Genomic DNA, 18,851 nt, shown 5'->3' with positions numbered 1-18,851 from the left:
CGAACAACGAGGACCTGAGCACCGGGGACGTTGGGCTGCTGCAAGCAGCAAAGACCTGGGGCTGTTGAGAGCAAAAGATTACAAAAGACAACTAGAAATAGATAAGGTGTGTCAGAAGATCAGTGTTTCAATAATCATGGGGGATTTAACAAGAAAGACAATTGGGAAAGTCAGGTTGGTATGGAATCTCAGGAGAATTTGTGGAATGCCTATGCGATGGCTTTCTGCAGCAGCTTGTTGATGAGCCCACCAGGCGATCAGCTGTTCTGGAGAGCTTAAGGTAAAGGAAATTTAGGAGGCAGTGATCACAATATGATTGAGTTCACTTTGAAATTTGAAAAGAAGAGACTAAAGTCAGATGCTGGTATTTCAGTGGAGTAAAGGAAATTACAGTTGCAAGAGAGAGGAAATGGCCAAAGTCGATTGGAAAAACACAATAAGCCTGACATTAATGGCTGGAGTTTCTGAGAGAAATGAGGAATGTACAGGATAGGTACATACCAAAAAACAACTGTGAATGGACAAATGAGACAATTGTGGCTGACAAGGGAAATTAAAGCCAAAGTAAAAGCAAATGAGAGGGCAGACAAGAAAGCAAAAATTAGTGGGAAGATAGAGGACTGGGAAACGTTTAAAAACTTAGAGAAGGCAACTAAGAAGGTGATTAGAAAAAGAAGAATTATGAAAGGAAGTTAGTAAGTAATATTGAAGAGAATATTAAAATCTTTTTTTTAATATATAAAGAGTAAAAGAGTGACCAAAGTAGACATAGGACCAATAGAAAATGATGCTGGAGAAATTATAATGGGAGACAAGGAGATGGCAGAGGAACTGAATGAATATTTTGGATCAGTCTTCACTGTGGAAGATATCAGTGCATACTGAATTCTCATGGCTCTCTCGGAGGTGAAAATAGAGAGCGGTCAAGATCACAAGAGAGAAGGTACTTGGGGCGCTAAATGGTCTAAGGGTAGATAAGTCTCCATGATCAGATGGAACACACCCTCAGGGTCTGAAGGAGGTAGCTGTAGGGATTGTGGAGGTATTGGTAATGATCTTCCAGGAATCAATGGGTTCTGGCATGGTTCTGGTGGACAGGAGGATTGTGAATGTCACTCCACTGTTGAAGAAGAGAGTGAAGCAGCAGAAAGTAAACTGTGGACCAATAAGCCTGATGTCAATGGTTGGGAAGCTGTTGAAGTCGATTGTCAAGGAACACCTGGAGGTGCATGAAAAGCCAGGCCCAAGTCACTATAGTTTACTTAAAGGAAAAACATGCCTGACAAACCTATTGCAATTTTTTTTTTAAGAGATCACAAGTAGGAAAGACAGGGGAGGTGTAGTGGATGTTGTGAATTTGGGGCATTTCAAAAGGCCTTTGACAAGGTGCCACACTAAACAAGATGCGAGCCCATGGAATTATTGGAAGGATTCCAGCATGGGTAGAGCACTGGCTGATCGCCAGGAAGCAGAGTAGGAATAAAGGGATCCTATTTTGGTTGGATACCGGTTACCAGTGGTGTACCGCAGGGGTCAGTGTTGGGGCTGCTTCTTTTTACGTTGTATACAAATGATTTGGATTTTGGAATATATATGGCTTTAAGGCTAAATTTGCAGATGATACCAAAATAGATGGTAGGCCAGGTGGTGCTGAGGATACTGAAAGGCTGCAGAGAGACATGAATAGATTAGGAGTATGGGGAAAGAGGTGACAGATGAAATACAATGTTGAAAAGTGTACGATCATGTACTTTCTGAGAAGAAATAGACAGACAATTATTTAGATTGGGATAAAGTTCAAATTCTGAGATGCAAAGGGACATGGGAGTCCTCCTGCAGGATGCCTTAAAAGTTAACCTCCAGGTGAAGAAGGCAAGTGCAATGTTGGCATTCATTTCTAGGAGCAGGGATGTAATTTTATGACTCTATAAAGCACTGGTGAGACCTCATTGGAATACTGTGTTCAGTTTGGGAGCCTTATTTGAGAAAAGACGTGCTGGTGCTGGAGAGGGATCAGAAAAGATTTACTAGAATAATACCAGGAATGAAAGGGTTAGCATATGAGGAAAGATTGTTGGCTCTTGGACTGTACTCGTTGGAGTACTGAAGGATGAGGTGGGCCTCTTAGAGGCATTTTGAATGCTGAAAGGCCTGGACAGTCATGTGGCCAGGATGTTTCCAATGGTCAGGGATTCTAGGACAAGAGGGCATAACTTCAGGATAAAAGGGCGTCAATCAGAGATATGAAAAATGCCTTTAGTCAGTTGGTCTTATGTCTGTTGCCACAGGTAGCTGTCCAGCAGAGATTGACATGTATTTGATTAGTCAGGGCATCTAGGGTTATGGGGAGAAAGCCAGGGAGTGGGGCAGAGTGGGAGGATGGTTCAGCCAATGATTAGAATGACAAAGCAAACTCGAAGGGCCAATGGGCCTACTTCTGCTCCTATATTTTGTAATCTTGTGAATAAATTACACATCACATTTCTTGCATGATAAATACTTTAGGTTTTTGACGATGCAAACAAATGACACTAACAGGGAAATAACTTGGTGAGCATAGACAAGTTGGGCTGAAGGGCATGTTCCATACTGTACAACTCTAAGACTCTTGTGCTTAATAATTGAATACATGCAAGAGGTGAAGTGGCAGTTAACCAAAATACTATATGCAACTTCCTATTGCAATTTGCCGCGATACAATTTTCATAACTTACGGAAAAAGGAGTCTCGGATTACACCTTGTACTCACAGATGGAGTTCTATCCGGATGAATTTGAGGTAATGTATTTTAAAAGGTCAGACCTGAAGGCTGAGTACAAGGTTAATGGCTGGATGCTTAACAGTGTGGAAGAATATTTGGCCCTGGGGTCCAAATCTATACATCTCTCAAAGTTGCCACACAGATTAATAGGTTAGTTAAGAAGGTTTGTGTGGAGGAAACGTGGCCTCCTTACATGTCTGGAATGTGTGTATTGCGGGAGGTCACGTGTCCTCTCTGTCTGAAACTTAATTGGAAGTCACATCACCTATCAATCAAGGTTGGAGTCCGGCCACTCATTAGTGCACACCTTGCCATTGGCTAATTTAAATCAACAAAGACCATTATTGGTCAGAAGGACAGATTAGCACTGATATATAACACCAATGCACAGCATATTTCTTTCTCTCTGCCTCGTGGTCCAAGTCCAAGCCAGGTCGCTACTGTGCCATCACTGTGTGCACTACACTGAAGCTGAGCCATAGTACTGTGATAGATCAATACTTGCAAGGAGCTGCATCCCAGTTGGTCAGGGAACCTGATGTGTGTCAAAGTCCCTGTTTGTAGTGTGTGTATTCAAGTGTGTGAGCGTGTCGAGTATAGGTTCACTATTGGCGGAGTCAAAACTTGGTCCGAGGCGAATGCCTATATCGTTGCTTAAGTGAAATAGTAATTGAGTACCATTTAACCTTCTCCCCTGTGTGTTAATTAAAGTTACGTGTGATTGTAACACTTGTGTCCAGACTCGTATCTCTGTGAATCCATTGAACCTGATACTCTTTCCAACATGACAGAAGGCTTGTGGGGTGCTAGGGTTCATAAGTTGGAGGATTGAGCTCAGGAGTCGAGAGGTCATGTTGCAAATCTACAAATCTCTTGTGAGAATACTTGGAATATTGTGTTCTGTTCTGATCACCTCATTATCAGAAGGATGTGGAAACTATAGAAAGGGTGCAGAGGAGATTTAACAGGATGTTGCCTAGATTGGATTGCCTGGCTTATGAAGTAAGATTATTAAAGCTAGGACTTTTCTTTCTGGAGTGAAGAAGGTTGAGAGATGACTTAATAAACAAAAATTTGAAGAGTCAGAGATAAAGTAGACAGCCAGTGCCTATTACCCAGGTGGAGAATAGCAAGCACCAGAGGACATCTGTACAAAGTAAAAGAGAGAAAAGTTTAGGGGAGAGATCAGAGATAAGTTTTTGTGGGCACCTGGAATGCATTGCCAGGAGTGGTGTTGGAGGCTGAAACATTAGGGGCATTTAAGAGACACTAAGACAGGCATCTGGATGAGAGAAAAATAGAGTGTTATGAGGTAAGAAGAATATAGTATTTTTTTTGGTAGGAATATATAGGCCTACACAACATCGAGGGCCAAAGGGCTTTTTCTGTGCTGTAGTCTTCTTTGTTCTACTGTTCTCTGTTCACTTACTCAATGGAAATGGATAGCAGATAATAAGAGAAGACTGGCTTAATATCACACAATTGTTGTGCAAACTAGTCTGTAATTTTGCCACTGAGCTTAATATACTACTTCTGCACTAAACCTACTAACAGTAAAATTTTGTTTCTCTACCATCGATTAGGAAATCTTGATGATCTGGCCCACTCCCTTTTGCTCATTGGTGGCTCAGTTTCCTCATTCCCTTCTTACTGACTGAGGCCCAGTCCTCTCTTTGACCAGCAACCTAGATCCCCTGTTCCTTTGAAAAAACCAGGACCGTGATTCTTTTATTTCCTTTCACAATATGGCGTAACATCTAAAAAAAGTGAATTAGAAGTATTCGCTTGGTATTTATAGAGAGGTAGTAAACTAGATTCAACATCGGCTTTATGGGAGAAACTACAGTGGTATTGGACGATTGCCTCTCTGACTGGAGGCCTGTGACTAGTGCTGTACATCAAGAATCGGTACTGGGTCCATTGTTGTTTGTTATCTTTAACAATAATCCAGATGATAATGTAGTAAATTGGTTCATCAGGTTTGCACATGACACAAAGATTGCAGGCCTATTAGATAGTAAGGAAGGCTTTCAACACTTGAAGAGGGACCTGGACCAAGTGGAACAATGGGCTGCAAAATGGCAAATGGAATTTAATGCAGACAAGTGTGAGGGGTTGCACTTTAGAAGGACAAACCAAGGTTAGACATGCACAGTGAATGGTAGAGCATTGAGGAGTGTGGTAGAACCGAGGGATCTGGGAAATCAGATACAAAATTGCCTGAAAGTGGTGTCACAGGGTTCTAAAGAGAGCTTTTGGCACATTGGCTCTCATAAATCAAAGGAGTTGGGATCTTATGGAATAGTTGTAAAAGACATTGCTAAGGCTAAATTTGGAGTATTGTGTGCAGCTTTGGCCACCTAACTACAGGAAATAGATCAATAAAATTGAAAGAGTGCAAAGAAGATTTTAAGGATGTTGCTGGGACTTGAGTTACAGGGAAAGGTTAAACAAGTTAGGACCTATTTCCTGAAGCATCAAAGAACGAGGGATTTAATAGAGATATAGAAAATTATGATGGGTTTTGATAAGAGTAAATGGAAGTAGGCTTTTTCTACTGAGGTTAAGTGAGATACAAACCAGAGGGCATGGGTTAAGTGTAAAAGGGCAGAAGTGTAGGGGGAGCATTAGGGGGAATTTCTTCACACAGAGTGGTGGGAATATGGAATGAGCTGTCAATTGAAGTGGTGAATGAGGGCTCAGTTTTAACATTTAGGAAAAAAATTGGACAGGATGGGAGGGCTATGAAGTGGGTGCAAGTCAGTGGGACTAGGCATGATAATAGTTTGGCACAGACTAGAAGGGCCTGTTTCCTGTGCTGTAATGCTCTATGGAATGTTGGGGATGTTAATAGAAATACCATCCAATCTGCTTGTCTGGCACTAAAGTTTGTTTTATTGTAGCTTTGCAATGGTACTTAATGTTCCTTCCTGCTACATGCATATGTTCAATATAGAGATAGAATGAATGCTTGATATTAATTCTTAAAAATAATACTTTTATACATCAGGCATAATTCTGCTCCACATTATTTGCTAATGATTAATTTCATAAATCCATGAAGCTATTCTCTTTTTAAAATTTCTTGATTTTATACATCTATTTTTTTTCTTGATAATAACCATCATGTAATGATTAAAATCCTTTTAAATTTAAACTTTTATTGTTGTATATGATTGTTTATTAATTACGTATATGGATTTAAAAAATATATAAAAACTCAAGGAATCATTCTCTATTGCGATGGAATAAGATTCTCAAGTTTATAGTTTATTGTTGCAGAGAACTAATAGCCTAATATTTTCCACTAAATGCCCACTTGAGTGGAGTAATAAGGGCAATAATGATTGAGAGAGCAAAACACAAAAGTCTGCAGATGCAGTGATCGGAGTAAAAACAAAAAGGTGGAGTAATTCAGCAGGTCAAACAGTGTCCTTTATATAGCAAAGATAAAGATACATAAGCAACATTTTGGGCTTGAACCCTTCATCAAGATATGAGCAAGATGTAGGCAGGTGCCTGAATAAAATAATTGGGGAAGGGGAAAAGAACCAATCCCTGTTCTCCCTTTCTTCCTTATGCCTCTGTCTCCTTTCCTCCAGCAATCCACCCCTAAATCTGTTTTCTCTGATGCACTCCCTCCCTTATCCACCTATGACCTCTTGCCTGTGGGCCTGTGCTCCTCCCCAACTATTTTATTCAGGTGCCTGCCTACATTATGCTCATACCTTGATGAAGGGCTAAAGCCCAAAATATTGGTTATATATTTATCCTTGCGATATAAAGTACACTGTTTGACCTGCTGATTTTCTCCAACATTGTTTTTACAATAATAGACAATATTGGCAGAGGAAACAAGTTTTCCTCCTAACTGTTCTCAATATCTACATACAGCTGAGAATTCTCAGGTGGCAGTGGGCAGGGTGCATAGGAGGAATGAAAGCACAATAAGGTGCGATAAGACGTGAAGCAGACTTCAACAGGGATTTTATCTGAAGACTGCACATGGCTATTGGATTCAGGTGACTCAAGCAGTTGGATTTGTAAAGCTCAGATCAGCAGGAAGCAGATTGGGCAATAGCGATCAAGTGATCCAGGGAACTTGGTATTAATTCACTTCAACTCAGTAGTCTAGAAAGGTAGTACTATTGACTACTGACACAGTATATGCAGTTGTGAGTAGGAAATTTACAACTAATTAGTTTTTTTCAATAGGCATGTGGGATAAAAATAAATTCTTGATTTATTTTAGCTTACGTTTTCAAAAATCACCACTGTCCTTATGTTGTCCAAAGTAATGCAATAGCCCCCTTGGAATCAGAATGGACATTAATGTGGCCTAAATATTTATTTCTGGCAACTGATATCTGAAATGGTGATACTTTAGAAGCAAGTGAAACAGCTGCTGTTTCAATTCAGGTACAAAGAATATTTGGAGAGAAAATTAGTAAGAAGCTGTTCACATCATCTCCAAAATATTACAGCTTTTGACATGAAAAGCATTTTTATATTTATTGTGTGATAGCCACATTATGTTTTCACTATGAATCATAAACCACGGCCTTGGCCAGTCCCCAACTAAGAATTTTGACAAAGCACTTTCAAAATTCTGTTCTAATTTTCTACCAATTTTATGTTGTATTTAGCAATTTCTTCTCTAAAATTATCAATGCTTTTTTCCCCCCATTAAAAGAGAACTCCCTTGAGCTCAGCACTACAGACAAGTCAAGTTTATTATCAACTGATTGCACAAGAGAAACCCGATGAAACAGCTTTCTCCGGTCCTCGGTGAAAAACATGTAAACACACAACCAGACATAACACACATACAGACAAACAATACATATGCAGAGCAAGTATACATATAAATAAATAAATATTGTTTCATTAATATGAGAGTCTTGAACGGCTAATATGGGCAGTTCATTTGATTGTTCTGCATTCTCACTGCCCGTGGGAAGCTGTTTCCCAGATATTGGTTCTGACACTCCTGTATCTCTTTCCCGACAGGAGCAGGTGAAAGATGCTGTGTGATGGGTGGAAGTGGTCCTCAATGATTTTCTGCAACCTCTTCAGAGAACGATCCTGATAGATCACATTGATGCAGAGGAGGGAGACTCCAGTGATCCTCTCTGCCACACTTATGATCCTGTGGATTGATCTCTGATCCATTTCTCTGCAGCAACTGTACTTACTGTGATGAAGCTGGCCAGGACACCCTCAATGGAGCTCCTGTGGAAGGTTGACATAATGGACCCTTTCCCACTTCAGTCTTCTCAGGAAATCTAGTCACTGTTGACCCTTCCTGACAATGAGGAGATGCTGCTTTACACCAATAGACCACTAGTCAAGTGAACTCCAAGGAATATAGTGCTCTCCATTGCAGAGATTTTGATGTGTAGTGGAGGGTACTCGTTCCTGGTCCTCCTGAAGTCCACGATCAATCTCCTTCATCTTGTCCACTCTTTGCAGTGCAACTCATCATTGTTGAGGATGAGGCCAACTACTGTTGTGTCATCTGCAAACTTGATGACACTGCTGGAACTGGATCTGGCGATACAGTTGTGGATCAGTAACCTGCCACACTGTGTGTGTGTGTGTGTGTGTGTGTGTGTGTGTGTGTGTGTGTGTGTGTGTGTGTGTGTGTGTGTGTGTGTGTGTGTGTGTGTGTGTGTGTGTGTGTGTTTCTTTGTAGTGGTCAGCTACAATTGGTGACCCTGACGGTTTAGAAGGAATCTAAACCTAGCGATGGAGAATGAAGCAGCACTCAGCGCAGTCTGGCTGAAGCTCCCAACCTTCTGGACAATTCGACCCGGCATGTGGTTTGACCAGGCGGAGGCTCAGTTCCAGATTCAGGGCATCACAGCAGAGACCACCCGGTACTTCCATGTGGTCAGCACCCTAGATCCGCAGACTGCAGACAGAGTGGCCAACTTTTTTGACAGGCCACCATCGGAAGGCACTTACACTGCCTTCAGAAAGCTATTAACCGAGACGTTCGGACTCTCGCGGTGAGAGCGAGGAGCACATTTGCTCCACCTGGATGGGCTTGGAGGAAGATCCCCGTCGGCACTCATCAATGAGATACTAGCCCTCCTGGGAGATGAGCAGCCCGAAATCGTTTTCGAGCAGGCGTTCCTGGAACAGATGCCTGAAGACATCCAACTGCTCCTGGTGGATACAGATTTCTCTGCAGCACGGGCAGACATTCTGTGGAAACAGAAACAGAAGTTCTCGGCTACCGTGGGACTCGTAAAGAAGTCCCACAATCAGACCAGAGCAGTCCCAAGCAAGGAACAGCAGACGAGAGGCAGGAGCGAGTCCACCGACAGATGGTGCTTCTACCACCAGAGATGAGGCATCGAGGCCCGCCGATGCCAGTCCCCCTGCAAGTTCCAGGTAAATGACAAGGCCAGCCGTCACTGATGGCCACAATGGCTGGCCACCAAGAAAGCCTCCTTTAGGTTTGGGATCGCCTGTCCGGCAGGCATTTCCTGGTGGATGCAGGAGCAGAGGTCAGCGTGATACCCCCGACAGGGTTGGTCACTAGGCGCAGGCTAGCAGGACCCACATTGAGGGCTGCCAACAACAGCAGTATACAAACCTATGGCACTCGTAGGGCTGAGCTGCTGTTCAGGGGCAGTCACTTCCCGTGGGAGTTCACGTTGGCCACAGTGGAACAACCACTCCTCGGAGTGGATTTCCTGCAAGCCCACAGCCTTCTAGGGGACCCTAAAGGTAAGCGACTCGTCCACACAGAGACCTACCAAACCATCGCACTGAGGGGTGCTAGGTTTCCGGCAATGCACCTGGACTCCGTCCACAACTCAGAGGATGAGTTCTCCAAGGTGCTAGCAGGAATCCCGGCAATCCTTTCGCCTCAGTTCACATCGGAGATGCCTCAACATGGTGTCAGACATCACACCCTGACCAAGAGCCCACCTCTCCATGCAAGGGCGAGATGACTTCCCCCGGAGAAGCTCCGATTGGCGAAGGAGGAGTTCTGCAAGCTCGAGGAGTTGGGTGTTGTTCGACGGTCAGACTGCCCATGGGCCTCGCCCCTGCACATGGTGCCTAAAGCAACTGGGGGCTGGAGACCATGTGGCGACTATCGCCGGCTCAACGAAGCCACCACTCCAGACCGTTACCCTGTGCCACACATCCAGGATTATGCGGCAAATCTGCACGGGGCAACAATATTCTCAAAAGTGAACCCTGTGCGAGGATATCACCAGATTGCGGTGCACCCTGATGACATCCCTAAGACGGCCATGATCACTCCATTTGGGCTGTTCGAGCTCCTGAGGATGCCATTCAGGGTCAATAATGCAGCACAGACATTCCAGCGACTGATGGACGCAGTGGGCTGAGAAATGGACGGCACTTTTGTCTACCTCGACAATATCCTTGTGGAAAGTGGAACCCTACAGGAACACCTTCAGCACCTCAGAAATCTCTGTAGTCGTCTGCAGGAGTTTGGCCTCGCCATCAACCTGGCCATATGCTAGTTTGGCCTGAACACCATCAACTTTACAAAGAACAGGGCCACACCACTGCCCGACAAAGAGGCCATCTGCAGCCTCCCGAAGCCCAGTACAACCAGGTCTGTAGGAGTTCGTGGGGATGATAAACTTTTATCGCAGGTTTATCCCAGTAGCTGCCCGAGTGATGTGCCCTCTGTTCATCCTGATGTCTGGCAAGGAGAAGGGCCTGACCTGGGACGACGAATCCGCACGTGCGTTTGTGGAAACCAAAGAAGCCATGGCCAAAGCTGCACTCCTGTCCCACCCCAGACCAGATGAACCTACAGCCCTCACAGTCAATGCCTCAGGAACAGCGATTGCAAGAGTCCTGGAGCAGCAGATAGAAGGAAGTTGGTACGCACTAACTTTCTTCAGCAAACATCCGCGGCCCCCTGAACTAAAGAACAGTGCTTTCGATAGCTGGCGCTGTACTTAGCCATCTGCCACTTCTGGTACTTTCTTGAGGGAAGGGCTTTCACAGCTTCCACGGACCACAACTAACTTTCGCCTTGGCTAAAATCTCCAATCCCTGGTCAGCCCGCCAACAGACACTTGTTTTACATCTTGGAGTACACCACCGACGTCCAGCACATCTCAGGCAAAGACAACGTGGTTGTGGACGCCTTGTCAAGACACAGCATCACTCCCTGGTCAATGGTCTGGACTTCACAGCACTGGCAGAGGCCAGCAGCAGGATGACGAGATCCGCAGTACAGGACCGCTGTCACAGGCCTTCGGCTTCAGGACGCTCCAGTCGGCACAGGTACTACCACCCTCCTGTGCGACGTGGCCACTGGGCAGGTTCAACCTATTGTTCCAACGCATGGAGGCGACGAGTTTTTGACTCCATCCACGGGCTGGCACACCCATCCATCAGGACTACGGTCCGGCTGGTGGCCAGTAGGTACGTGTGGCATGGATTGCAGAAACAAGTCCGGGGTGGGCCAAGGTGTGTACACAGTGCCAAAAAGCCAAAGTGTAGTGACACACCAAGGTCCCCCCATGGCCTTTCGAGCCAACGCAACGCAGGTTTGACCACATTCATGTGGACATAGCGCAACCTTTGCCAGTCTCTCAGGGTTTCCGCTACCTGTTCACAGTGGTTGACCGCTTCACCCGGTGGCCAGAAGCAATCCTTATGGCCGACACATCACTAGGTCCTGTGCCAAAGCACTCCTCTCGTCCTGGATTGCAAGATTCAGACTGCCACAGCACATCACTTCTGACCGATGCACACAGTTCACCTCCAGTTTGTGGATCGACATTGCCAACCTGTGGGGCGCTTAGCTACACAGCACAACGGCATACCACCTGCAAGCCAACATCATGGTGGAGCATTTCCAGAGGCACCTCATACTGCCCTCATGACCAGACTCAAGGGCCCCAACTGGGTGGACCAGCTACTATGGACACTACTGGGCATCCGAGCAGCGCTGAAAGAAGACCACCATGCATCTTCCGCTGAACTCGTCTATGGAGCCCCACTCATGGATCCCGGGGATTTCGTTCCACAGACCAGAGGGCAGCAGGAGGAGACAACCACCTTCTTGGACAGGCTGCGTGAAAAGGTTGGTAACCTGGCTCTGATCCCACCCTCCAGACATAGACAAGCCAAGTCCAACATCCCCCAAAGAACTCAAGAACTGTGAGTACGCCATTCACCACTGCTGAAGCCATATGAAGTTCTCTTTCAAGTAATCCGGAACCACGGAGCCACCTTCGAGCTGAATATCGGTAGTAGACCAAAGATCTTCACTACAGATAGACTCAAGCCTGCCCACACAGACCCAGCAGAACCCGTGGAGACACCAGCATCTCAACGCAGAGGCAGACCACAAAAGTCTTTGGGGGACTATACCTACAGACACTATAGACTGTAATGCCAGTTCTCGGGAGGGGGGGGGGGGGGAGAGGTCATGTGGCGGCCCACAATTGCGGAGATCGGGTCGGCACACCGTGCGGCAGCAGACGTGGACAGAGATCGCTAAAGTGACTCCCAGGACAATGAATCGACAGGGGTAGAAGCTGGGGCAGCATCAGACCAACAGCCCTAAAATGGCATTGGTTTCTGCTGCCCAGCCATCTCAGCAAAAACAGGCTGGGAAAGAAGGGCATTCATATGCATGAACGTTCCTGCCCGCTAATGTTATTCATATGGGTGACTCAGTCAATAAGCAAAAATGGCAGGAAAGCAGCCTTTCCAGCCCTAATAAAGTGAGTGAGCTTAACCTGCCACCCTATGTGTGTGTTTCTTTGTAGCGGTCGGCTACAGCAACAGGATAATTAAAAAAACCATCAATTGGAAAATTAATAAATAAAAAATCAACTAATCACATAAAGAAGTGAGAAATATAAAAACTGACCTCAAGACCATCAATGTTCTCCTGGCAAACTTGGGATGCTTCATTCCACTACCCCCCCATATCCTAAAGATGCGCTGGTTGATGGGTCAATTGATCACTCTAAATAGTCATTAGTTTGTCAGCAGAATCTAAGAGGAGTTGAGAATGAGGGCAGAATAAAAGACAGCATTATTGCAGAATTAGAGGTTGATGGCCAGTGGGTCGACAGATGCACAAGAAGAGAGAGAGAGAAGCAACATTAAATGTCAGTCCCTAATAAGCTGAAGCAGCAAAATAATAAAACAAAATCGCAAATGGCAGAACCGATTATAAATAAATATTCTGTATTTGTAAGCAAAGTAGAAGAAACTAAAAGCATATAAAAATTATCAGGGACGTGTGGAGGCAAAAGAAAGAGAAGTTTCAACTAAAGGCTCATTGATTCTGTGAAGATTGCAGTGGAGGTAATGATTGTATTTGCTGTCATTTTTTAAAAAAATTCCTAAATTTTGCAATGTTCTGACAGATCAGAAAACAGTAAATGTAAAACCTCCATTAAAGAAATGAGGGAAGTAGAAAGCCGGGAATAGTTGGCCTAACATCTGTTAGGAAAATGTTGGAGCTCATTATCACAGAAATAGCAGCAGGACATTTGGAAAAATAAAATATAATCAGGTGAGGAAATCTTGTCTAATTTTTTTTATGTTCTGAGGAAGCAATTCACAAAATGGATATTTAGGAGTTGGATGAAGTACAATATTAAAGGTTATTTCATAAGATAAGGGTTTGAGGATGGATAGGAGAGCAATATAAATGAGTAATTTTCAGGTTTTCTAGCTATAACTAGCAGGGCATCATGAGTGTTGTGCCTGAGGTATTTACAATTCATACTAATGATTTAGGTGAATACATTGTATTATGTTAGGCTGACATGGTTAGCACAACATTATTACAACACCAGTGACGGGTTCAAATCCGGTGCTGTCTGTAAGGATTTCTTCAGAGTGCTCCAGTTTCCTCCCACTTTCTAAAGACGTACGGGTTAGTTATTTAATTGGTTACTTGGGTGTAACTGAGCAGCACAGGTTCACAGGTTGGTAGGGTCTGCTACCGTGATGAATTATCTAAATTGAATACGAATGTTTACATATTGTGCAAAGAAAGGTGGAAAAATAAGTGGTGAGGAAGACACAAAAAGTTCAGAAATGGCAAATATGACAGTTGGAATAAAGTATGGGGAGATGTGATGCTATTGACTTTGGTAGGATGAATAGAAAAGTAGAATAGTATTTAAGTGCAAGGCAAGTGAGTGCTAATGTTCAGCATTTTTGGCTACCCTCAAACATGAAACACAAACGTAGCATGTGTTTAGCAACTTAACACAGCAAACATCTAATCAGTGCGCCCTTAATGCATGAGGAATAGAGCAAAAGCTGGGGAAATCTTGGAACTAAATGGAGCTTTGGTGAAAGCCACCTGGGGCACACCACACAGTTATGGTCTCTTTATTTAAAGGCATGCTTCCCATGAAAGCAGTGCAGTTAAGGTTTGCTAAATTCCTTGAAAATGGGAAAATCTAGATCTAGAAGGCATTGTTTTAGAATAAGGGAAGGGGAAAAAGAGGGAGCTAGTAGAGAAGAGACATAGGAATGGACAGTTATAGGGGCTAATGGAAACCAGAGAAGTCAATGTTAATACCATCCAGTTGGAGGGTGCCCAAATGGAAGAGGAGGTGTTGTTCCTCCAATTTGCGAGTGGTTTCAACCTGGCAGTGCATGGGACCATGGGCAGACATGCCAGCAAGGGAATGGGGTGGGAAATGAAATGAGTTGCTTTATTGTTTATGATTCTCTTTGGCTAAAGTAAATTCAAAAAGGTATTTTGCTTTTCCATAAACTCTTCATTTCCTTTCAAACCTCCATCACATGAATAATGGTTACACAACCAAGTTCCATCTGCAACTTCCAAGCTGCATGGAAGTAAAAGCTACTACTCTGATGGTTGCCCACTTACTCACATCTTGGGTTAAATGTTAAAATACTTAATTTCTTCAAAACTTTGAAACCAAGAGTGATGCTTGTCCCTGCCTTCTCTTCCTACTTTCAATGCCACCATTATTTCTTGAACTAACTTAATTTTTTTTTGGACTGGTTTACTCTTCAAACAAGTTTTTTCCCCCCTTTTTTTGGTTGAAATCTTCTTCTGTGGTCTAAATCTGCTATAAGATGTAGGATATACCTTATTTCACATGATGGCATATGTGTGAAAGAGAAAAAAAAAGATGGTGACAAATAAACCACCCAACAGAGTGGAGATCACTAGCATTAATGCAACCAGAAAGAGGTTTATTTTTATATATTCAACAGTATCTAATTAATTTAAATTTGGACATATGTTAAAGGAGCTGACGGTGGTCTATTCTAAAATCCAGCGACCACGGGGTGTGGCCCAATATGGCAGCACCTGTGTTCAGCGGCAGCCTCAAGGGGTTACAGACTCCATGGAAGCAAGGATGGGCACAAGGCTCCAGTAAAGGGGAGACCACCCCTGTTTAAGAAGGAGACGCAGAGGAAATAACCCTATGGGTAAGTGACCATGGTGACATATCAGTGAAGGGCTCTGCGGCTAAAGAATACATGGGTGGTGGGCTGTTGGGGACTGGAGGCAAGGAATCTACGTAGACTGTGGGCTGCTGGCAACTCCGGTCAAGGGACTATTTCTAGGCTCTGGACTATTGGAGATTGGCTGAAGGAGGTACAGGTATCAGAAACGGAATGCTAGAGAGTGCCAAGGATGCTGATGGCTTCCTAATCATGTCAGAAGCCTGGAACTGGAGTTTGGGCTGCCAATAATTTGGACTGAAAATGTGTGGCTACAGAGGCTTAGCTTGCAGGAGCGCTAGAGGCAAATCCACAGACACGTAACGACTCTGAAGGGACTCTCTTTTGTTTCTCTTTCTCTAACAGTAAGGGGTGCCGGGCAATTTCATGTAATATTACGTTTTATTACATGACAATAAAAGAATGTTGAATCTTTTATCTCACCTACCTCAGAGCAAAAAGGTGACTTGCATTTTGCGTACATCTATAAATTTACCCCTCATTCTTTGGCACTCCAGGAAATAAAGTCCTAACATGCTTAACCTTCCCTTTTACTTAGCTCAAGACCTGGCAACAGCCTAGTCAATCTTCTTTGCACTCTTTCAAATTTATTGACATCTTTCCTGTCGTTAGGTGACTAAAACTGCACACAATACTCCAAATTTGGCCTCAGCAATGTCTTGTACAACTTTACCATAACATCTCAACTCCTTTGATTTTTGAAGGCCAATATGCCAGAAACTCTCTTTACAACCTTGTCTAGGTGTTTTGCCAGTTTCAGAGAATGATGCATCTGAATTCCCATGTTACTCTGTTCTACTGCACTGCTCTGTGCCCTACCGCTTCAGAAATAAATGTTCAGGCGCATACTAACCGTATTAGATAGGAATGTTCAGGCCATACTAACCGAATCAGATAGGAATGTTCAGGCACATACTAACCGTATCAGATAGGAATGTTCAGGCGCATACTAACCGTATCAGATAGGAATGTTCAGGTGCATACTAACCATATCAGATAGCAATGTTCAGGTGCATACTAACTGTATCAGATAGGAATGTTCAGGCGCATACTAACTGTATCAGATAGGAATGTTCAGTCGCATACTAACCGTATCAGATAGGCATGTCAGGCACATACTAACCTTATCAGATAGGAATGTTCAGGGGCATACTAAATGTATCAGATAGGAATGTTCAGGCGCATACTAACCGTATCAGATAGGAATGTTCAGGCGCATGCTAACCGTATCAGATGGGAATGTTCAGGCGCATACTAACCGTATCTGATAGGAATGTTCAGGTGCATACTAACCGTATCAGATAGGAATGTTCAGGTGCATACTAACCGTATCAGATAGGAATGTTCAGGCGCATACTAACCGTATCCGATAGCCATGTTCAGGCGCACACTAACCGTATCAGATAGGCATGTTCAGGCACATACTAACCGTATCAGAGAGTAATGTTCAGTGCATTCTAACCGTATCAGATAGGCATGTTCAGGCACATACTAACCTTATAAGATAGGAATGTTCAGGCGCATACTAACCGTATCAGATAGGAATGTTCAGGCGCATACTAACCGTATCAGACAGGCTTTCTGCCTTCAGTTTCTGTTCTTTTAAACAATGTTGTAATGATAGTATCTCAGACTTGTGCTCCTTCACAGCAAGCTCCACGGCCTGGCGGGACTCATTGCCACGTTGCTCTGCACGGATTCTGTGAAAAGAGGCAAGATAATTTAGCAAAATGATGTGGTCTAGATGTGAATGATGTGGATAGGGTGCAAAAATTTGCAGGAGATGGTAAACTTGGAAGTGTTATCAATAATTGGGAGGATGGTAAGACAGCAAGGGATATTAATATTCTTCATTCCTTAAGGAAGGCCTCAAGCCTGAAATGCTATACAGTAAAATCCCCGGTATCCAGTACCTACGGGGATGGGTGGATGCCAAATAAGTGAATTTGTCGGTGGCTCGAGATGTGCGTATTGTAGGATTGGCAAACAAACAACTAGGAGGCGCCAATTTTAAACATATAATGGCACTGATTTATTACAGCTGACAAACAAATGAAGAATACACTCACTCGTTTCTTTCAACACACCATGAAGTCGACTTTCTTCTATTATTCACTAGACACAACATTGCATTCTTCAACTCCCCAAACACCACCCAGCTAAACCCCTCTGATCCTCTCATCGGCTCTCCGTCACACAAGTAATCCCGACACTCACTCTCCTCCTCCTGCACCCAAGATTCATCACCTGCTTAACACTTCTGTGCATGCGCACTATTAACCCTGCACATCGCATCGCTTACGTCATCAGCACCGCTCACGTCCGTGACAAACTTCCGTATATTTTACCGACTCATTTTCTGCTTTTTTTTGCCGATTGCTTGAATTCCACCCAGATACTGGAGATTTTACTGTATATCTTTACCTCCGATGGATGCCACAAGACTTGCTGAGTTCCTCGAGAATTGCTGTTTTTACTATAATCACAGTGACTGCAGACATTCATGTTTCACTATATTAACATGTCTGCTGAATGGGTGTCAAATGACGATCGAAATTTAAGAGAGAGAAGTAATGATGACAAGTTTTGTCAGAAAAAGAAGATAAAGACAATTTTGTTTTTGCTGCATGTAGATCATGGGCCAAATCCCAATCACAGGGCAAGTCTGAGTGATCCGTGACCTCTTCCTGCCCCACAAGTCCTTCTTCAACCATCTTTGGCCATTCACCACACAGACTACCTTATGGTGTCGGCTTGTCAACAATTTCCTACATCTCTAATAATCTTAAAAAGAATAGCTTGTGACATCATCTGGGCAGAAACACCAGGCAAGGCTTCCCACTTCTTGCTGCCTGTCTGGGTTCTGAAACCCACTTGATGCTTGGTCTGGGAACCAGACAATAGGAAGAGATAAGTGGCATACAATTGAGTGGATAGGTGGTAGATAGATGGCCCTCTTTCAATTTTATTGACATCTTTCTTGTAGTTAGGTGACCATAATTGCACACAGAAATTTGGCCTCACCAATCTCTTTTACAACTTCACCATAACATCCCAACTCCTGTACTTAATACTTTGATTTATGAAGGGCGATGTGCTAAAAACTCTCTTTACAACCTTATCTACCTGTGATAACACTTTCAGGGAATTATTCCCATGTCCCTCTGTTCAAGACCTGGCAACAGTCCTCAGTGCCCTACCGCTTTGGAAATAAACAGAACTGGAATGTTCAAGAACACACTAACCGTATCAGAAAGGCTTTCTGCCTTCAGAAAGCCAGTCTCCTCTGTGTGTTACAATCCCAGAGGACACATAAACCCAACTGCAATAGATATTCACCAAGACAAATGGTTACTTAAACAAAAGTTGCTTTTAATTATCTTTAAACATGAAATTTATCACTATTGACTTAACTAACCTAACTTAACCCCCTTCTAATTCTAAGGGCATGTGTATGTAATGTGTGTGTATAAGTTCAGAAAAGTTCTTTGGTTCACAGTCCAATCTCACTTCTCATTCCTCCAAGTTCATTGGTTGCAGGCAATTCTTATACTGGGCACAGAATTTAACATTTATAAAGTTCACCAGGCTTTGGTGCTTGAAA

General features: G+C 43.6%; 1 protein-coding gene across 14 annotated transcripts in view; it reads right to left on the bottom strand.

The window, feature by feature from the left end:
- The window catches only part of LOC138761402 (citron Rho-interacting kinase-like), a 366,961-nt gene that overhangs the window by 109,446 nt on the left and 238,664 nt on the right, over positions 1-18,851 (bottom strand). For all 14 annotated transcript variants that reach the window (XM_069933435.1, XM_069933436.1, XM_069933438.1 and 11 more), the window contains one exon: positions 16,812-16,947. In XM_069933435.1, the coding sequence (XP_069789536.1) occupies positions 16,812-16,947 (136 nt within the window). The remainder of the gene's footprint in view (positions 1-16,811; positions 16,948-18,851) is intronic.

The sequence above is a fragment of the Narcine bancroftii genome, chromosome 4, assembly GCF_036971445.1.
Source record: "Narcine bancroftii isolate sNarBan1 chromosome 4, sNarBan1.hap1, whole genome shotgun sequence".
Lineage (NCBI taxonomy): Eukaryota > Metazoa > Chordata > Chondrichthyes > Torpediniformes > Narcinidae > Narcine > Narcine bancroftii.
The sequence above is the reverse complement of the archived record's forward strand: the minus strand, read 5'-3'. Positions and strand labels throughout refer to the sequence as shown.